Source organism: Triplophysa dalaica, chromosome 5, assembly GCF_015846415.1.
Source record: "Triplophysa dalaica isolate WHDGS20190420 chromosome 5, ASM1584641v1, whole genome shotgun sequence".
In the NCBI taxonomy this organism is placed as follows: domain Eukaryota; kingdom Metazoa; phylum Chordata; class Actinopteri; order Cypriniformes; family Nemacheilidae; genus Triplophysa; species Triplophysa dalaica.
The window spans coordinates 13587354-13610357 of NC_079546.1; the positions used below are offsets into that span (position 1 = coordinate 13587354).

General features: G+C 37.9%; 1 protein-coding gene across 2 annotated transcripts in view; it reads left to right on the plus strand.

The window, feature by feature from the left end:
* The window catches only part of tbc1d22a (TBC1 domain family, member 22a), a 126832-nt gene that overhangs the window by 88159 nt on the left and 15669 nt on the right, over positions 1-23004 (plus strand). For both annotated transcript variants that reach the window (XM_056747996.1, XM_056747995.1), the window contains exons 11-12: positions 6213-6340; positions 17795-17890. In XM_056747996.1, coding sequence (XP_056603974.1) covers positions 6213-6340; positions 17795-17890 — 224 coding nt within the window. The remainder of the gene's footprint in view (positions 1-6212; positions 6341-17794; positions 17891-23004) is intronic.

Consider the following 23004-nt stretch of genomic DNA (forward strand, 5'->3'; position numbering starts at 1 on the left):
ACCACAGAGCGATCCTAGGCTTTAATTATCTCCTTGCTTTCTAAAAGAGCCGCAAGCAATTTTATAGGATTTTCACACCATAACCACCTTCAAGATACAGAGATTTCCACTTTCCACTGTTCTCATAATTACCGGGTGTGGTTCAACACCTTAGGTTCTGTTTTTAAAACTTCCCCCACAGCTCTAACAAAGCTTGAAGAAAACCTTATATCTAACCTCTGCATTACGATATTTAGTCATAAGAAAAAGAATTCTTATTTACAAATGTTTAAGTATAAAACATACTTTTTCTTACAGGATATTAATAACCAGGCTTAAAAACATCTTTCAACATGTTGAAATATTCAACAATTTTACAAGCAGAATCAGTATTTTAACATTACTGTGTTTGTGCTCCTTCCAAAACATTACCTATTTTCTTAACATTTTATTAGTTTAGACTACACCTTATTCAAGTTTTTATATAAACTCACATAAAACAGGACAAATAAGTTTTAATATTTAATGCATCATATCATAAACCACAACAGAATTGCTTTACAGATTACAATGTGTTTTGCACACAAACTTATAAACTTTTAGATTGTCAGAAACATTTTGACAAGCAAGATTTTCTTGATCGCAACCCCTTTACATAAAAGTAATTCACCTAAGCTTAAAGTCACCATGAAATCAAGAGTGTTTTACACAGTGTTGCAGTGCTTATTATAATGGATTCATCTGTGCACACCATTATTTTTGTTAAATTCTTTTGCACTTGCAATCTTTAATAAAAAACATGAAGCTCCCTTCCCCCTCTCAACAACAACTCTTCACCACATGTCATAAGCAACAAAACATAGGTAGGACTTTACTGACTGTCCAATGGCCAGTGCTCGATTGCATAAAGTTTTCCCTGAAGTGTGACACTCAAGGGGTGATTTCCCTTTACCAAAGACAATAACTTAAGTAAAACTTAATGTATATTTAAGGGTACACTTGAGGGAAAATTACACTTAAGGTGCTTTATGCAATGGGGCCAAGGCATTTATAGCCCTCCCCAGACTGTAAACTGCCATGTCCTTTTAGAACTTGTTATTACAACTTGAAATGGCGAGTTGGTTGACTGCCAAATTTAAATTTTAAACGAAACAAAAACTTTATTAACCGTTAAATGTTTTATTTTTAACTTGATTTCTTTTCTATGTTTGTTTTCGTTCTTGTTAAATTTTCATTTGTTTCCTTTTTCATTCCTTGAGCCAGTTCAGAGCCCTGGTTGGAAACACATGTTCCCGTTTTTAGAGTTATGTTTAGTGAAACTTTTGGTACTTACTACATATTGTGTCCATTTGCATCACATTTTGTTGACAGAAATGAATAACATTGTCCCTGCAAATAAAATAACCACAAAGTATACACACATTTAAGTTATCTGATTTTGTCCGTGAGCAGACTTCACCTTGAATGCTGGTGTATGTTTTAATCTGCCCATTAATCTAAATTAAAAATTATAGTCGCTGTGGTTGGTCTGTTTAAACAATACACAATGTTTTACCTGTCTAATTTGTCTGGCGTTAGCCAAAATAATCTTGAGTGTGGACTTTATGCCAATAACAAAAAGGTAGCTACAAAAGTCTAAGCAGGTGCTAATGTTGCCCATACATGAGTCCTGTGATCGATGACCATTGTCGACACTCCTGATCAGCTGAAGATTAATAGCTCTCTTGAAACACCTCCATTTTTCAACGCCTTGAAACTGCCATGAAAATACGAATGTGCTCACAATTAAAATTAATATACCAAGGTGCTACATAACTGGGCATGTTATATAAAAATGTGAGATGTCACCATATGCGTTATAAGAGAGAGCTGTAGAGTGTTGTTCTTTTTGATGTTACTTAACTTTAACACATTGATTGGTAGCATTATGTTAAATGTGTTGAGTACATTTTTGACGATTTTGCTTGGACCATTTTCGCATTGGCTGTGGACCCAGTTTTTTTTTCATTTTTATCATTTCTTGAGGAAAAGTTATAATTCCAGTTGGTTAAGCAACATCAAGGGATAAGAAATGTCATTGACCTAGATGCAGGAGAGTATTTATTTTCCTAGTACTACCTTGATTATCCTGTAATGTTCTGCAATGTTCTTTGTTTGTATAATTCAAAATACATAGATGGTCTTATAGTGTTGACTTGCAAATGGATTGTACTATACTGTGTTAACTGTGAGCAAATCTGTCTCTTCCTGTCTCTCACTCTCTTCCTGACTCTTTCTTGCCACTTGCTTGTACTTCTTTCTCATTAAGAACCCAAACACACTATTGTCACCATACGCTTGCAGTTCATTCGAGAGCTTGTAGTAATTAGCAGAAGTATTAGACAATAGCCCATAAGAGTTGCTTAACGCTAGAAACAAGTCTGTTCATCGGAAGCGCCCCAGAACGTAAACACTGTTTTCTCATATCTCGTCTGTTTTGTATGAATATATTGAGGTTCATCAGCATGCAAATTGCTCAAGGTGAATTTATTTATGTAAATGAAGACACAACGTGGGTTTTTGAACACAAATCATATAAGGTTAGTAAACACGCATATTAACATTTCTGTAACGCAGCAGAGACCCCTTATAAAGTAAAAAAAGACAAATTTTAGAAGGAATGTGATGTTACCTTTTTTATGATGCCTGTATTTTTTCCCCCATTTCTTATTTTGACCCCAGCATAACACCTAAAACTGCTATGAAACTAGTATTTTTGCTTCTTTCTTATTCCTATATTTCCCTTTGGATGATTCAGTGACTTTGATTTCTTTTGGCAGCTTTTTTTTGCAAAATGTCATATTCTTCAGAAATTGGTAAATGTCTTCTACAGTGCAAGAATTCAAATATCCCAACACCTATTCTGCATTTATGGTAGAAATATCAACATGTCTGTCAGTGGGCTATTATTTACAAGCCATAGGGACAAAAATACAAAAGGTAATATCTTTCAGACAAGTCAAGGCAATAAGGTGTTATGGTTTTATTACGTTTTGTTAGTTACAAGGCAAAAACAAAGATTCAGTCTCTTGGTGCTTGAGAAAATGATCCTGTTGTCAAATTGTGTGGTCTTGTGTTACACATTATAAATTATTACTATGTATTTGTACAATTCATAATTTGAGATATCACTTTAGTTTAAATGTATTATTATGATAGCTTTACTGTATGTATTTTAATGCACATTATAATAAATTATGGAAATATCGAGCTCTTGTTGGACTGAAGAATCTAGCACCTTGCCGTGGGATATGTTTGCTGTCTTCACTACACATTAAGTAAAGGAAATTGTCATTATTATTATGATGTTAAATTAGATAAGATTAGCGTAAAAAATCCTACAAATGACAAGCATAACTAAAAGATTCAGCATTTCATTTCTGACCACAAGTATTATTCAAATAAATGAATAAACATTTAAGAACAACTAGTATAAGAACCAATTCTGACAAATGGTTGCTTATAACCATGCCTATTATAAGCATATTTGCTGTTTATTAGTACTTATAAAGCATATATTCTGCATGACCATATTCTACTCCCTAATCCTACCAAATACCTTAACCCAACAACTATCTTAATAACTATTAATACGCAACAAATTACAAGTTTATTGAGGGAAAAAACAAAGCTAATGGTTTAATAGCAATAATTTGACTTAAAATAAAGTGTGACCACAACAGGTATTTGAACTATACCACTGGTATTGGTCAGCCCTGTCCAAAACTCATAATTTACCATTGAAATATATTTATAGAGTCTAAGTGTTTATAAATTGTTTTCTGAATTAATTAGTTTTTACTTTTCATTGTCTGTCCTATCTAAGCTTAATGTGATTGATAATTAGAATACTTTATATTGCCTTCATTGTTGTATTTGCTTTGCAAGAATCAAACCCCTGAAGAAGATTGTGAAATTAATTGCAGATAAAGTACATTGCATGTGAATCCATATTTAAATGTTGATCCTGTTGGAGTCCCGACACATGACTTATGGCTCATAAAAAAGCACAGGAAGTAGTTTTCTGCCACAATGATAAATGTCATCTGCACAATGCAGAGAGTGTGACAGCAAAGTGACAAAGTACACTGTCAACTGTCACATCTCCAAATCTGTGTTTAAATTCCTTGAGCGTTCACACTGAAACAGGAGTAAACAATCTATACGCACATATAAGGGTGTTCAAAAAATATCTGTTTGGTTGATTTGAGCAGTGGTATGTCAGAGTTCAGAAGGAACACTTTCCATGTGTCATTTCTGTTTAAAGATGGAATTTGGCGAGTTAATTAGATAAGGTAACTACAGGATTTTTCGGAAGCGTAATACATGGTATGAATTAGAATTTTAGAAGAGTAAAATCCTCTACTTTTTTTCTAAAAGGGACAAACTTTGCAAGCTGCCAATAAAGCCGTTTTTAATGTAAAAAGATAATTCTGTTAAACTAAATGATTTATTGATCATTGACAAATGTCAATAGCACACATCAATTTGTTTTTATTTATGCTTCATTTATTGTTTGAGTTTATGGTGAAAGACATTTGTATGATACATATCATTTTTTGCAGGTTGTATTTTCCAATTTTATAATATTTATAGCTACTTTAAATTTGGAAAAAAAAATATTATGTTGTTTAATTAACATTAATTAAGTTTTCACTCATGAACAAGAAATGTGATCTTAATATACATGTCACATAAAAAAGATCTCTAAAGGACTAAGACCTCCTGTTTCTCTCTATGTATTGGGGTGGGCGTGTGCTAGAAACCGACCCAGGGTGAGAGAGGGTCAGCGCAGATGTAATTATGGGATAGATGGGCGGGGGCAGAAGTCGAGCAAAAGTCCATTGCTCAGCAGAATCGTGGCAAACACCTCACTTGTCTTTCTGTGACCTCTGAACCTTGCCTGTCGCCAACCTGCTTGGAACCTGCATGTGCTGGGCTGCATTATAGGTGCAGAAAGCGCAGAACCATATGCAGTCTGCTACAGAATATCCTAAAGCCTCACTCTTATTTATTGTAGAGTAAGATTTTCCTCAAGTTATCATAAAAAATATGTTTCGTCACAGTTTAACCATTTTCCGGTTAATTAGTTCGAATGTAGAATTTTTTTTTTTTTTTTTGTCAGTCTGTCATCTATGAGTCTTGAAGGCGAAAAGTATTCAGTGTTAACAAGGATAAGTTGTTTATTCAGTGGAAGCTTGATGTGAGACTGACAGTGTTAAGACAAGTGTGAGATTTGATACACAAGCTGATCTTCGATGAGTGTGTGTGCGCGAAAGGGCTTATTGTACAGCCAGAATAATATCTCTAGATGCGTTTCAGTTTTCTGACCATATTTAGTTATACCTTAAAGATGCAATAAAAAAACGTATAAACATAAAGCAGTTATTGTGCAAGTACATATAAGAGATCCTTGTTCGTATCTGTCTCTAACTATTGCATTTGACATCATTTGTCTTAAATGAATACATAAAAAAATCGTATATTCTTATCGTACGACTTCAGGATAAGTAAGCCATGGCATAATTTTTATTTTGCCTCGGAGAATACTTTTAAGTTCTCAAGATTTGATGTTAAATTGATAAGTACGTAAAGTGACCTGCAATTTTATTGTCTTAAACAGAGAGAGCAAACTTTTAAAATGTACAGTATGTATGTATTTGCTCAGAAACAGCTTAAACAGCTTTTTTCATTATTATTGTGAGAACCCACCAGTCGAGTCCTGCGAAACATGTAACAGCGGAGAAATGCCATTCTTGTCAGGAGGCAAATAAAGATGCAGTATGTTTCTACAGGAACACATAGTCATGCGTGTCACACGTGCTACCCATCAGAACCACGTCCCTGCTGATTAAAGAGGTGCTCCATAAATAAATCTGCTGTTTCTTCTCAAACATAACATGCTCAGACGTTGGGCTGACAGCTGAGTAATTACCTTGTGCTTACATGACAGCAGCAAGCACATGACGGCATGGACCGAAAAAATCTTTATAGCTTTATTAGGGTGTCTTGCGTCTAGTCAGGTGTCAAAAAAAAATGGTGTTGGTGTCATTGTGCCGTTTGTACAACTTGTATCGTTAATTGTTTGGTCTCAATTTGGGTGATGAGACTGATGATGCTTTTTATGGCCTGTGATAGATGAATGAAATGATTGATATACGGATAATTTATTGTACCTTTTGTGTCCTGAACAGAGATGGTACATCGCCACATGCAGCAGTATGAGGTGGAGTATTTGCAGTTTGCATTTCGGTGGATGAACAACCTGCTGATGAGAGAACTTCCTTTACGCTGCACCATTCGATTGTGGGACACCTATCAGGTAGAATTGATTTTCTGCATCTTCTTGTATAGCTTAACCAAATTGTTTACCCAAAAGAGACAATTCTATTATGATTAATGCATCCTCGTGTTGCTTCAAAGATTTTCTTTCGAGTTGGCTTGCCAGAAAGTTTGTGCGGTTTTATTTTCATACATTGGATATGGACCAATGCTGATGGAGTAAATTAAAAATAGGCCATTAAAAAAACGCTTGTAATATTGCAGTTATAGCAATAAGGACTTTTTAGTTCTTAGTTTAACAGAACCTGTCTCCATATTCTTGTTTTTAATTTTCTTGTTTTACTTCTTTATATTATGCTGGATTTACGATATTTCACAATTCATATTTCATAAAATAACAAAAAATGAGATTGAATATCATTTCAACATCACTTCATCTATCATTTCTGAATGCAAGTTACAGATGCATAGCTGCTATAGGTGTAGAATGTTATCACTGAAGGAAGGAGAATGGTTTAGCACAGTAAAGAACCTTAAAACAGCTGCTGACATCTAAACCCCAACACTTAAGGGAGTCTTGCAGCCTTTCTTCATGATGGTACAAATACAGAGGGCTGCCATTTCTGCTTCCGTGGACTCATCTTAAAATAGCTTGCAATTATGCTTAATTTTCACTTTGAAAGAATGTTGATTTTTTTTCATTTGTAAGTGTAATATGCCATTATGCAATACTTTGTCTCAGGAGGCTTTCTTCTTCCTGTGAAAAACTCAAGCTAGCTGCAGTAAATGTCAATTTTCTTCCATCTCTGCAGTGCAGAGGAAAGGCTGGCTGTCCTCTGCCCTCATTCTTCTTCACTGATTTGGATTTCAAACAGATAGTTACCATTGGCAAAATACAGTTCACATGGTTTGATTTTTATTTGTTACTCTCCAGAGGTGTGCCACTGGCTTTTTTCTGACAGCATGGGACCTATCATTGATCGAAATGAGCATTGACGCGTACAGGACCTACAAAAACACACTTACTTGTTAGGCCAGGGACAAGTCAATAACTGTAGGATATTGCTTAACATACACTATTGATCGCCTCGTCCGATAAAGAGACGCTGGAAAGGTGCAGAGAAAATATGGTGCATTAAAATGATTTAGAGAAAGTTTTACTTCCTCTGATGGCTTTTTTTCATTGTAGAGGGTTCCAGTTTTTGTCGGGTTATGATTGGAAGGACTCTTGAGTTTTCACAGTTGCTTTCTGATATTGATCTTGCCAGCTGAGCAAGCTGTAAAAGCAAGGGTAACAGGAGCTAAACGTGGCCTGAACTGCAGCAGTAAATGCTGTTTTGCATAACTCGCATTAGGCCATCAACACACATTAAAGCAAGCGCAATTTTTGGACCGTTATGTTTTTTGAATTGTAAATCATTTTAAAACTTGCGTAATTATTTTTCATACAATTAGCTTTTTTATTCTGTTTTATTCAGTTATGCTCATTGGTAATTTTTAATTCATTAGATTCTTATAGCTGTTTTTATATCACCCAAATCAAATACAATTGATTAGTACAATACAGTAAAAGGCAGTACTAAAAACTGTAAATTAGACTTTGAAATGAGTTTTAATATTCTTTGCACTACTATAAGGGATGGTTGTTCTTGCAATACCAGGCTTCATTTCTTCAAATAAAGATATTAAAGGGTGTAACATGACTTCCTGATGAGTGTTTTGTGATTCTCCTGATGGGTGTTCTGTGATTTCCCTGCACAATCTTTAAAAAAAAAATAGTGTATAACCTTCTAGCAATTTACCACTTTTGGTTAAACTGTACTGTTCATGTTGTAGTCTTGTTAATGGTATTGATGGTTTGTTCAGCACTTTAGTGACGCTTGAGATGCTGTTAAAGCTGCTATCCCTAACTTTTGCCCCTTTATCACCATTTCTGTTTAAAACACAAAATTGCAGATTACTTTACATATCTTTACGTGGGTTAAAGTCAAATTGATTGTTAAATTGAAATTTTCTGAATAATTGTACCCAACAGCTCAAATAATAAATCAATCGTATAAGCTTTGAACACTGTTTCTCATAATTTTTTATGTAGTTTGTTAATAACTGATTTGTGTTTGTTAGCTTGTGCATTATTAGCAAAAACGTTATGCATTGTAGCTTTAATGACATGGAACTTGGCAGCTTGGGTAGACATAAGTAAGAGATATCCGACTACCATAACTTTTCCTTAGTAAGGCATTTTCCTTGAATTGTTTAGCTTTTACCTTGGAAGGCTTTCACAGTACTGCTCATCTGTCTTTGAAATTAAAATCTGCCATATTTTTTTTTAAGTTTTTTTAAACTTTGATTATTGATCTAAGACAACAATAGTGGTCGAGGCATCATAACCTACCGGTACCTCGGCCAAAACCCTTTCACCGTTCCATCTGCCTTTCGCTCAAATCACAGGACCATTTCACACATCTTTGGCAAGAAGCTATGCCCAGCTGTCAGGGCTGGGAATTCACCTGAAAGTGCTTCCTCAAAAAGAAGTGAACCCAGCTCAGTGGTCTTTGAACTCCAGATAGAAAGAATGAGAACTTCAGATAGTCTTCTTGTCTGCATTGATACGACTTCAAAAGAAAAGTGCTCATGGAAACTTTTTCAGATGTGAGTTACTGTTGTTCCCCTGCTACCTGAGTGAGAAGTTATACTGTAGATGTGGTCAAATTTAATGTTGAAGCTTTTACTCATAGATTGTTATAAATAAGCCATTTGTAAGGTGACTTTCTGAGAAGTGTAAACACTGTGGTATTTTTAAGCATTGCTGACTGTACTTACTGTTCTACAAGACACTGAAGGGAATTCTGGGAATTCTGAAAATTGTTGCATTGTAGTTGACAAAGCAATATATAAACCACGCTCTGTTACAAAGCCATTATTTTGTTGTTAACATATCACATAGTTTTAAATCAAAGTATTAAAATCTCGCTCTTTTGAATTTTGAATTCCTTTCTCAGATGGCACAATGCATTTCAAAGCAATTTATTGTTCAAGCTACACTTTTTATCATTATATATTCATCATTCTTGGACTTTTATTGGGTTTTATTGGGATTTGTCTTTTATTTTGCTCTTCTGCTTAATTCTGGTGGTGGCACAATTGACATTTACGTCTTTTGAAGTGTGTATTATAGAGATTTCTCAAAATAATATTCCCCAAAATCATAAAGCAGTGTAACTGATATACTTTCTTTGTTCTTCATTTTAAAATATTGAGTTAAAGCATATTTTATTGAACACTGTACTGGTCTTTTCTGCTCAAGTTAAGTTTCTGAAATTGGAATTTTAAAGTTATTCTTATTCTCTGTTTTGCCAAGTGCTCGATTTTGGACCCTAGTGTGAATTCCTCAACAGAAGCCAGGAATAGAATGTAATTCATCACATGCATTTTTAATGCATAACCAAATAGTCTGAAAATGACTGCTCGCACTCTCTACCTTCCTCGCCCATTCTGACAATCTGTGTCATACTAACTCACCTTAAAGATCTTGATGGCCTGAATTAGCAGAGTATGACTAATGAATATTTCATGAGCTTTTGAAAACAAAGAGTACCTTTCCCTGAGCTGGTTCCTGTGCCATTCACAGTGCATTGTGAGTTTTTTCTCGATATATGCCGCTTGTTGTCACACTTCTGCTTAACATGCTCCCTCATGTTCTTCAGCCTTTTTTCTAACTTACAAGGCTTCTCACAAACCCCATCACAGTAAACAGAATTCCTCTGCACTGCAGTGAGGGTTACATCAAAGCTCAAGGTCTTTGCAACCGCCCGGCTTCTTTGTGGATTTTCACTACCCTACCAAATAATTCTATTCTAAAGGCATATAGTAAAGCTATGGTTTTGAGAGTGGGTGAAGAATGTTACAGTGTTTGTCCGTAGGCAACTGACATCCTTCTGTGCCATGTTGTGCACGTAAAAATTCGAAACCTGAGGTTCTCTACACCAGTGGTTCTCAAACTTTTTCGTTGTAAGGCCCCCTTTTTGTAGAGTGCATTGCTTTGTTGCTCCCCAAATAAAGGCTTGCCATCTTTAACTAAGAATTCAAATTAAACCAAAATAATTTGCAGTTATACAATGCTGGATGAACATCAATCCTTTTTGTTGGTGGTCTTAATCTTGTGATGTTTGATAGCATAGAATCTTTAAAAATGTGTTAATTTCATAAAATGTATCCATCTTGGGGCCACCCAGGTATCACACACCGGATGTGCACATTCAGAAGTTCTCACATTTAACTCACGTCCACTCTAGAGAGTATTTTAAAGTATCGGACGTTTGTCTTGCTACATTCTTGTCAAAATCAGTTGTGTGTGCTTCGCATGATATAACAATATGTATGGCATGTGCACGATATTTGTTAGTGAAACTGCTGTTACTTTTTGTGTAAACTCAGTTAGTTCAGGTTCTAGTCTGTTATATACGGTTTTCAGACTTCGTATTCAGACAGTGATATGCAGAATACGTTTGAGACAATGGTCAGCTTGCTAGGTTTTGAGACGTTTCTGTTGACCGACCCATGCTTGATCAAGTCAGAGGAGTTTTACTAATGCACTGATAGTCTCTGCACTTTAGCAGAATTCCAGTATTGTTTGTACTGCCTGAGGAATTGTCCCCTCAGTCCAATTACACTTTCAGTATGTCTTAGTCTACTTGAACCTGAAAACAGTAATAGTCCCACTGTGGTCCTTCAGCAACACTGTATGTGCAGCACAGCCATCTGCTGTGTGTCTTTTACTGAGGTTTGCAAAATCTATCGCATTCAAGGCCTTGACGCCCCTCCTATACAATACCTATGTCTTTGGTTGTATCATTACTTAGTGTGCGTCTATGTTCCCAATGCAAAATATGATAATTTCATGTTTGGTTCTCTGTTAACTTCCCTGGTGTGAACCTAAAGGGAACTTCTACATCCAAGATTATGTAAATTTTGACTAAAAGTACGAAACCTTGCCTGCAATGGTGAAGCTTGTAACACAGCAGGTGTTTTTATGGTTTTCTTCCCTTCTAATGCATCAAGGATGGCCTTCAATTATTGAGCTACTGAGCCCAGCTGAAAGTGTACAAGGATATTTTATGACCCATCACAGTCAATTGTAGTCAGCCGTAGTATAGGATAAATGTGTGCGCATCTATCTGGGTTGCCCACAGCAAGGTCTTACACTTGTTATTGTACGACCACTGTGTTTCCCACATATGACGTCTGTTGGGTTGTTGGGTTTTCTCAGCAGGGTATAAAGACTTATTAGAAGCCCAAGGCAAACACCAAGCTTCTTTTAACAGTGTGCTAACACTTTACTGCACGCCACACATCTGGGGACAGACTGTAGTTAGACACCCCATTAAGCTGTTGATGTATCAGGCATATTTCAACTTGTATTAAATTGTCGTATTATTTTGTTTTTTGCTTTGCATTTTTAGCCGGCTTTATTGAAACATTTGGAAAACAGAAATTAACATGGAATTAACAGAGACTGCATTTTCATCACAGTACGTGATAGCCATGGTTCCACTGATTGGTGATTGTGGCTTCATGCAGACAATCCGGTGGTTTAGAGGCAGGAGGCTTGACAATAGTGTGTGTTCATTAAATTAGCAGATTCAGCTCTATTGCATACGTTGGTTGATGCAAACCTGCTGTCCAGTGGCATTTGTTAGCCGTGTGCAGTTTTAGCCAAACTCCCCTAGCTCGAGCCTTTGTCTTTTTAATGAGCTTGAAGATTGCTTCTGCTTGGACAGACTCTTCTGAAATGTCTCTCCAAGGAAAGAATCATTTATGTTTAGCCATTTCCAAATACACTTTTGCAAATTGCTATATCACTATAAAGGTTCCATATATTGGTTCTTTCCAGGTTTTGAATTATTGTTTTGGTGGCAAGCACTTATTTTATAAAACTTGTTCTGTTCTTGCGGTCTTCCTTAGATATACCTGTACACATGTGCAGTGTCTGTACTTGCTGGAAGCTGTGGTTCCATCCTTCCTTCCACTCATCCTTGCTGAATCTTGATCTAAAACCTCACCGCAAGGTACAAAGGAAAGCAGCTTCCCAACGGGGATTTGAACCTGCGACCTGAATCCCTTTACCGGTCCCGTGGGGTTCCCCTAATGATTGGCCTATGTTTTCTGACACAGAAAAGCCGCTACCCAGAAGGCAATGTCCAGGTCAGCAGCACAGGCTCTGGAACATCAATATTTTATCACGTCTTGCTAGAAATTTCCACCACTTGCTCCTTCAAAGTTCTTCAACACTGCACAGTCACTTATAGAGCAACAGCTTGCTAGGCGCTCAAGACATTTACAATAAAAATGTTGGAGTTGGCAACCTGCAGTGCACGTCTTGAGTTGATCAGTTGAGGCTTTTAGACAAAAGATCCTTTATTTCCACCTTTTTGAATAATGCAGTTGAAGTAGAAGATGAATCTAAAACTTTGGAGATGGTGGTTAGAGGATATAGTTCTTTGTCCCCAAGAAGTTTCCTGTTAAATTTTTCTTTGTCATGGCATATACTTTTTGCCCTGTGATTGAAAGTAAAATACCATTCTTACTTGCAAGGGAACGTCTTGTCATCTGTAGTTTCTGCATTTACATTGCCAAAAGTAAAAAATAGTTCAAACTTTTTGGGCCCTAATGGACTGTGGAAGTTAGCTTGACAGTAAAGGCCAGACCTATGTGTTACTTAAGTTTGAAGGGTGCTTTTGGAAGATAACAATCACAGAAACCGGTACAGAAGCTGCATAAGATGGTGGCTTGCAGGATTAATGCATTATCAGTATCACATTTTGATCCTGTTGAATTTTATCAGTTATTAAAGTGCCATGTGGCACGTGTTGTGCCTGACCCAACCTCCATTAGAAATATGCCCCTCAGAATTTTTTGCAGTTCTGTTGTCAGAAATAAACATTTATGTTGGAGGCGATGGTCGAGTGGTTCGTGCTCAGACATATGGCGCCGGTGCGTCCCGGGCAACCCAAGTTCGAATCCAGGCTAGCAGTACTTTCCCCGACCCCACCCTCTCTCTCTCATCCACTTCGCTTCCTGTCATCTCTACAATCTTTTATCTGTCCAATAAAGGCAAAACATACATACAAAAGCTACATTTACATGACATGAAAGGATGTACAAGAAACAGGTAGTGTGTCCTTTGCATTATTTGAAAAATGCATGCACACGACATCACCACTTTCACAAATTTGTATTTATGTATTTTACACAGACATTAACACTATTGTTTTCAAAAACGTAATGCCGTTTTCAAAAGTATGCAGGCCACGGCCATACTTAACTTTCTGCGTCCGTCTCGCGCACAAACATGTCCCAACAGCTTTCTGCGCTTCACACTGCGCTACACTTCACAGATTTAGCACGGACTACCGAGTTCAACACATGCGCAACACAAATGAGTATGTGTTGGTTTTGTATCATTCTTCTTAGACAACAACTCACTGCACACTTTCTGTGTGTTTGTTGACCGCTAGTGGACAAGGGCACTTTTTCATCCATACACTGTTGTACGCGGCACGCGGACAGGGTGTGCGGACGACAGCGAACCCTTCTGATGACAATTATTGCGTAATGCTGACGGTGCGTGGACGTAACATACTTCCGGTTTAAGACACTTGTGGAAAACAATGGTTAACCTGCATCATTTTTGTTTTGTTTTTATTTAGTTTCAGGAGTGTCTAAAAATAGAGCTTGTTGATGGATGTAGAGTGTCTTGATTAACATATTCTTCAAATGGCTCTTACAATATACGTAGTGATAAACACAAATGACCAAGTTCAATATTGTATTCAGAGCCTTTAGGCAATACATTTTATTTGGCATGGCACAAACTGTGAGGTGTCCACTTTTTACACATAAACATAGAAAACTGCCTATCATATAGTTTGAGAACTTTCTAATTTTTAAATTCAACTGCAATCGGAAATCTTTTACTCAGCGATTCTTAAACAGATTCTTTGATTGAAAGAGGAGTAGGATTCATCATGTTATGAGTGACATGTTTGTTGCTACGTAGGTGTTTTATTGCCATCTACTGTAAGATATACACATACTCCCAAAGTATAGAGTGAATTCTCACTTTGACATTTGACTGCACTCACGCACCAGACAGTGGGCGATATTTTTTCCCCCGCTGACAGCAGGAGTCTCACATCTTGCAGGTAGAGAGCGGTTTAATAAAGTAATAAAGCACAGTAGCAGGGAGCGTGTCACAGCCTGATACCCTCAGACGGTCATCTTCCCTGCCGCTCTGATTAAGGCCAGTAGGTTACACCAATAGGCAATCATCACCCTGAACATAACTCACAGAGGCCCACTCCATTTCATCTGCTTGCTCTCTGTCCTCTAGCTTGGGGCTAAAGTATGAGTGGATATGAATGGTGTGCGCTGTTCGATGTCAGATCTACTCCATCTCAGTGGGCTTGTTGGTAAATTCAGTGTGGCTGCATGAACAAAATATTTTAATATTAGAACTCTGTAGATAACTGATGTTCTAACTGACTGGTCTTGTGACTTTTCACCAAGCGGTAATCTCCAGAATATACTTGCAAATCTTTGTCAAAGCATTCTGACTACCACATTGTTGTTTACCATGAAGGTGTTCTTCAGATCAACATTCCCGCAGATTTTATGTTTTTGCTGTAGGCTTTTTTTGCTTTTAACGTAATGCGCCGCTACCTCCGGTTTTAGGGAGACGCGTGCGGAGTCACCAGAGATTCGCAGTGCAAGTAAAAGTGCGGGAATAAACAAACCTAAAGACAGAGTTGCAACACAGTAACAGTGCGCATCTAATACAGAGTGAAGAGCGATAAAGACCTACAGTACAGACCCCATGAACATCAGTTTATAAAACCAGTCATATAGGCCTGCATGTATTCTCATTGTTTGTGGATATATTCTGATTTCATTGTTATACATTGTTGTTGTCTATCTTCCTACTCTATACTTATTTTTTTATATTTATTTTCTGGCCTTTCACAATTAATTTGATTATCAGAACTTAATTTGATATCTTCAGTACATTTTCAAACATCCCTACATTTTAACTATGGTGAGCATTTACAGTAAGTTAACTCTAATAAATTAATTAATCAAATCAATCTTAAGATAAATGAGGTATAAGATGTAGAATTATAATAGGAAATTGTTACAGTGAAATATATTGTTACCATAAAATATATTGTTGCCGTGAAATAAAATTACTCATCTGTGAAATTGATTTTAGGTCATTCCGCCCACTCCTAGCTTGATGCATAAATATATATAATTTTAATATGGAAAACTCTATACATTTCTTTGGAGGGAGATTCCTCGATATATTTGATGTACATGAGGGAAGGTTACATCATCATTTTTAGGCTTAAAATGTATGGCCCAAAAAAAAACGTAATGGGGTTTGTCCTTATTTCGAACCCATCTGAAGTGTGCCAGCAGCTCTTGCATCAGAACGTTCCAGAATGAACCACTTTGTCTGTTTTCCCCATTGTCCCCATTAATTAAGAACTATCAGCAAGCTATCAACCTCCTGTCCCCAAAGGGAGGGGAGGAGGACAGACCTTATAATTAAAATGATCAATGAAGAGAAGCTATGGCCCACCTAAATATGAATCTAGACATCACTAGACCACATGTGCAGAAAAACATTAAAGACAGATAGTCCATCTTATAACTCCTAACAGTTTAGTAGTACCTTCTACATGATGTTTTGATTTGGCATCTACCAGCAGAAGCTAACGGCTTAAAGCATGCCAACTGAACCTTTACCCCCTGCTTTTGATATAAAATCTTTGGTGCCAGCTCTGTGCCATCGAAGTACTAATTTGCCTGTGTTTATTTATTTAAGAAGATTAACCCTTCTAATTAACAAAATAGAATTATTGGTGCGTGATATAACCGAGATACAGACAACATTCCTCAACTTATAAATATGTTGAAGACAGCACTGCATTGTAAGGACAGAATTTCATCCCTACACAGCTGAAAACATGCAGATGCCCTTGCAGCCTGGCCCTGTCTATTGAGTGTCTAATTAAGTGCATTTCACGCTTGTGTGGTCACTTTGACGAGGAGGTGACTGAGAATGACTGCAGGGTAATTGGACTGGTTGTAACGTCTGCAGTCTGCAAACTACTTCCTGCCACCTTGGGTGTGTGCAGCGCTATTTGTGTATGGACGTTCTGAACCAGGATACAGTTAGGAAGATTTCCATTGCCCGCATTTACCCTTGAAGGAGAGACCTGTCCTTCCTGTTTATTGCTAGGAGAAACGCAGCCATTGATTTTCATTAGGACCCTCTGTCCGTGGCTGGCATTGAAGATAATCTTTCCTCAAGTTTAAAGCTCATTGCACCTCCTACACCGCATCGTCGCTTCGTGGGGTTTTGCATAACCCAACTACTTTATTAACAGCATAAGGTTTGGTCCACATTGCAGATTTGATTTTTAAGTAACTAGTCTTTAGTTGGTTTTGTTTTTACTTTTAGTAATCCTGTTTATTTATATTATAAAATCTGACATGATCTAAAAATGTGATATTGATTTTATACAATATTTAATAAACCATGAGTTAATAAGTGACATAAATTTTCCACAGAATTACAAACAAGTTTTTGTTCTACTTTGGCTGGTCCAAAACAAATCTAGAACAAATCAGATCTTTTGTATGTATCTGAGCAACACACAGCTATTTTGCTATGGAATAGATAAGAACGTTTTGTACGCAAGATTTTATTATTATTACTTTTTAAATTTATGTGGATCTGAATGAATTGAATTTAAGGAGTGCTGGTCTTGGTTTTGACCTGGTCTCAACCTGCTTCCTTGGTCTTGTCTTGGTTTCTGCCCCTCAAACCTTTGGTCTTGTCTTGGTTTGGGTGGTCCCAACTACAACACTTTTAAACACCCATGACGAGCTGATCTTGGTGACCACAGTGTTATGCCATTGGTGCAAAATTCCACTCCACACTCTTTGCTCTAATATGTTCATATTCTGATGAAGAATGGATTGGTTCAGCGGGGGTTATCACAGTACAAGGTGTTTGAGAAGGAGAATTGAATGTACCGCTCCACACGTGTCCCATTCAGCAGACACAGGTCCCTGTATAAGGGTTACTATTATTATCCCCGCTAGGCTTTCACACAAAGGCTCTACTTGTTAAAGGCCTGCCCTTTAATTTCATTGTTATACTTTGCTAGGTCAGGAAACTTACATGAGCAGATTGAATGAGCGTTGTGAAAATGTTTAAAGTTTTTTAAAAAGTTATACGGTTTTTTCATGACAGAAGTTAAAAAAGTAAACTCATTGAAGACAGTTTAATATCTACTAAAGCTGTAGCAGCCCTTGCTGCAGCATTGAGAAGACAACAAATGCATTGCATGTGATCAAGTTTGCATCACCTGAAGCATTCAAGTGTTTCAACCCTTTTTTGTATTCTCTTTCTTTGTATTTATAGGCGGAGCCTGAAGGATTCTCTCATTTCCATTTGTATGTATGTGCTGCCTTCCTAGTCCGATGGAGGAAAGAGATACTAGAAGAGAAGGATTTTCAGGTAAGATTGTTTGTGTGGTTTTGTGTACGGCCCCAGAGCTGCCTTAAGTGTCGTCCTTGTATGAGCCCCCTCCTCCCTCATTAACTCACGAGGTCGAGGGGTCGGCATGCCTGCATTAGTGTGATGACAACAGGAGCAGCTGCTGTAAGGTGACATTGTGTGGTCCCTTTGAGACACCTCTATTTCTTGTCCTCACACATTTTCACACGTTCCATGCTTTTGAGAGGTAAATGTCTTAGCCACACATTGTCTTCGTATGTCACCAGAAGTACAATATTTTATATAAAATTTCAGCTGCTGTTACTTTACTGGAAAATGTCTTTTACCTTATTTTTTACCTTATATAAATCACAATTAGCCCTGTTTACTTTTTATTTACAGTATTTTAATGGTTTTTTTCTGATAGTCCATGATCAGTAGGGCAGGTAGGTCTTTGTCATTATCTGCTTGTTAAATTGTGTCTAAATATATTGTTTTGGGTCCAAGCCTCCATTTGTTTCAAGTGAAGCCACTATTTTAACAGACGTTTACAAGCACTTTTTATTCGTGTCACACAATTAAGCTAAACTTTTGTAAACTCACTACAGTCTCCAGGCTCATAGATTTGCGTGCATTAATGTTATTACATTTTAATAAAAATGAATTGCTGTCTTGTCACCTGGGATGTCGTTTTGGAGATAAAGGTTAGGATTAGGTTTTTTCTGTAGTTTTACAGCACGCTCTGATAGGGCAGTGCAATTGCAAGTAATTTTTTGTGATCGTCAGTTTCGGCATCCAGCCATTACAAAAACAAGATAATCAAGATAAAAGTATTATTATGGCACATTCCATTTGGCAAGTATCTTCTTATTTCTTGGGTTATATCTAGCACAGCAATATAGCTATACTAATATTATTTATTTTCAAAAGTCACTGAGTAATCGATTAAATAATGATGATATCAATATTCCCCAAAATAACCATGTCATAATCAAACAGCCCTACGCTTTGAGGTTGTTACCATTTTTTGCTGTTTGTTTTTGGAATCTGACAGCATTTTGGACATGAAAGCGGTGGCGTGTGACATCATACTTAACAAACGGGCAATCTTCATTGTGATATCATAACCTAAAGAGGTTTAAAGTTTTGTAGCACATGCCAAGTATAAAAGTCTGTTATTTTTAGAAAAAATATACACATCATAATAAATAGGCAGGTAACGGATGCAGCGGCGAGATGAGACGAGACAACGGAGACGGGAGCCCTCTGAGCGACCGGAAAGAGAGAGGGGAGAGAGAAAAAAAATAAAAATTATAGTCCGGTTCATGCTGCCGCTCGGTCCTCAACCAGCCGGGGTACTCTCCTTCGCGGTGCCTTGCGGCGGCCCCGAGCCGTCCACCCCCTGGCGGCCGGCGGTGTCTCCTCCTTTAGCGGGAAGTCGGGGCGAGTTCCCTGTCCCCTGCTTCTCCCCCTTGGAAAGACGGATGCAGGCACCCGCTTCTGGCAGGCAGTGGCCGCACTCGGCACTCCCGCCCCCTGCTCCTCCCCCTCGGGGGATGGACGCACGCAGGCTCCGGCTTCTGGCGGAAGGCGGTGTCTCCTCCTTTAGCGAGAAGTCGGGGCGAGTTCCCCGTCCCCTGCTTCTCCCCCTTGGACAGACGGATGCAGGCACCGGCCTCTGGCAGGCAGTGGTCGCACTCGGCACTCCCGCCCCCTGCTCCTCCCCCTCGGGGACGGACGCAGGCTCCTGCCTCAGGCGGATGGCAGTGTCTCCTCCTTTAGAGGGAAGTCGGGGCGAGTTCCCCGTCCCCTGCTTCTCCCCCTTGGACGGAAGGGATGCAGGCACCGGCCTCTGGCAGGCAGTGGCCGCACTCGGCACTCCCGTCCCCTGCTCCTCCCTCTCGGGGGACGGACGCAGGCTCCGGCCTCTGGCAGACGGCGGCAACTCCCCTGCTCCAGCTTGGACGATAGCCACTTCGACCCAGGGGCGCGGCGCAACAGCAAACTCTCCAGACTCTCCGACAGCATGTCTTCCTCCGGGGTTGAAAGGTTCAATGTAGAAAGGTTCAAAGAGGGTGGAAGAAAGGAGTCGGGAACCAGCAAACATTTAATCACATAAAATCAAAAGTAAACAGACACCCGGCAGCCCCTCACGGTCGACGGCTGGCGAATTTAACATATATACAAACATAAACATGTTCGGGCCCGGTCCTCTCTCGTCGACAGTCCCTTCGCTCGTTCTCTTATGCTCCCGATCTCCTACGTGAAACTTAGAACCACGGTCCCGCTCCGCCTACTCCACTACATATACTATTATATTATTTGCAATGGTTAACTGCATTAAAATTCATCCTTTTGCAGAAACAATGGTGTTTTGTTATATTATTTTATACTACAGTATATATTTTAAATATTAGTTTAGTAAATATAAGTATACTCTAGTGTTTATAGCTTATCAATTTACTGCTAGAATACAATTTTTTTTAATAGCAAATATAATATATAATATAATGTTTTTAATCTGAATTATCAAGTTTACCAGACTTTTATTTAGACGGGTCGACACAAAGAGTGTGTGGTTGACGATGTCTTTTCTCTAATAGTGAAATGCTTTTGAAATAAACTCTCAGATCTGCTCGAGAGATGGAGTTCATGTGTTCATGTCCTCATACAGAGACGCAGACAAATCCACGAGCGTCACATGCAGAAATGCGTTAAACTGTGCAGCTCATTCATGCAAAACAACCAGGTGACATATTTAGAAAGCCGGATAGCGCCTCCGCTATTCCTTCCACATTTTTACATCGCGGAAATCAGAGGGCTCTAAATTTGGACTCAGGCTCTTGTCACTGAGCCACAGGAAAGATAGTGAACTGCAATAGTTCACTTGTTTAAATATTTGCACAAAAGATCCACTTGTATACGTTACTAGTGCATTATTTAATAAACATAGTAAAGTATAATAATGCAACAATGTAACAGATGCCGTATACAAACTGGGGAACACATGAATTCCTACGTTTCAAGTAACACTCTGGAATACTAGATTGGGATTTGCCAGTCATTCGGGTACATGCTAGTCATCTTGACCTTGAAAGTAATTTATTTACCAATTATGTAATGTGTCTAATCAAACTATAATATACAATTATATTCAAGATGATTAAACCACGTTTGTCTTGTTTGATTGTTGTGTCTTGACAGTCATGTTTAAAGCACATAGGATATGGATTTTCCTCGTAAAAGCTTTGTATTCGTTACAAATGAGCTAATAAAATATTTCAAATCAATATTTTGTGTCCAATAATTAACTCATGCGGCAAGCTGTGTAATTCTTCCGTAATGCTGTTGCTTGTCTTTTATTAGAGGTCGGGAATCACCTCTGCGCTGTGAAAAGTATGAGACAGCAGTCTGTAACGCAGATCGAGTGCTTTCATGATGTAAAATTTTAGTGTATTCATAGTGAACAGATATGTAGTCTCGGGAAGTCGTTTATCCATCTCCGCGCGTAGACAAACAGACCAAAGAGAGAAATAAGGAATAGATAGGAAATAAAAAAAGGAAAACAAGTAGCTCATTTATATGCAAAACCAAAAAAAAAATTACAGCAGTGTATTGGACCGTGAATGTCATACAGAGCAGTTCTATATTATATTCAAAATTCTGATTAGTTCACAATAAGGATATGGAGTCAAGTTTACATTGGTTTATTATTCCTATAAACTTTTTTGTGGTCCACATTTTCCCCACTGCTCGCCCTTTTTGGCTGCAGCTGTTTTTATCTACACATTTTTGATGTTCTTGCTGTCTTTCTCTAATCGTTCCCATCCCTTTAAACATGCATCTCCTTGCTGAATGAATAGGTTTCTCACTTTGTGTGTGTATGTGTTGTTTAATATGCAGAAAATCAGTGGTGTGTATCAGCAGTGTGTTGTGGGGCGGTTGATTTATTGTGTTTACAGTGCTCAGTGATTCAGGATTATCCCCTGCACCAGCGCTGCAGCACTCGGCCGCTGTTTGGCATTCAGACAACAGCCTCGGGCCTTTGTCTTTACCCTTCTGTACCATGTGTCACAGAGACACGGTTACTCCCATTCTAACTTCTTATTCTCTTTCTGTATTATTAATTTCTTCCGTTCTCTTCTGATTTTTATTTAAAACATACATAACCACTAATCTAAATAAGTTTCCCCTCCAGTTCAAGGTGCACCGGTATCATGAATATCTGTCTCTTGGTAAAGGTGATGAAGATGATTTTGTGTTTCACAACATTGACTTTGCTCCCTGTAGTGTAGCCTTAGCCAAACTTTCTTTTAGAGATCTTCCATAATTCTTGGCTTTTTTCCTCTCTCCAGCTATAGTTCTTACTCACAGATACACATTAGCTCAGATCAAAAACAGAGTTAGCTCAGCTGTCTTTTGTCTACATTGTCAGCTGTTTTTTCTTTGCAGTGTATGTGTTGCTAAACTTCAACAATAAAAAAGCGTATAAAATGATGGAGATTTTAGTTAGGTTATTCATTTTGGTGAAGCTATTATTATGGACTCTTTTTAATTAATATGCTATTTGCAGTTTCCACCAGTATAACATCCCTCCTCATTGCATTGAGTGTCAATGGCATTACATCCATTCCATCCTCTCTTTCAGCATTTACAGCAGGAGAAATTGATGGAATTTCCGACTTCACATGGGATTTAATGGCTTAATTTTTTTTATGTTACTCTGAAGCCGTCAGGTTACAATAATAAAACTGATCACTTTTAGGCAAAGTTGCTTTAAAGTGTGCTTACCGATGTTGTTCAGAAAAAGAGCGACTGAAGAGAAATTGACACTGAATACAAGTATATTTCGCTGCCTACCTGTGGCTCAGAGGTTAGAGCATGCCGTTAGCATCTCCAATGACTTGAGTTATAACATTTACATTTACATTTAGGCATTTGGCAGACGCTTTTATCCAAAGCGACTTACATTGCTTTATCCTATACATTTTACACAGGTATTTGCAATCCCCTTAGATCGAACCCACAACCTTGCATTGTTAACACAATGCTCTTACCACTGAGCTACAGGAAAGCTTGGGTTATAACCCAGGCATTGCATATACTTGGAAACAAATGTATAGTATAATGCAATG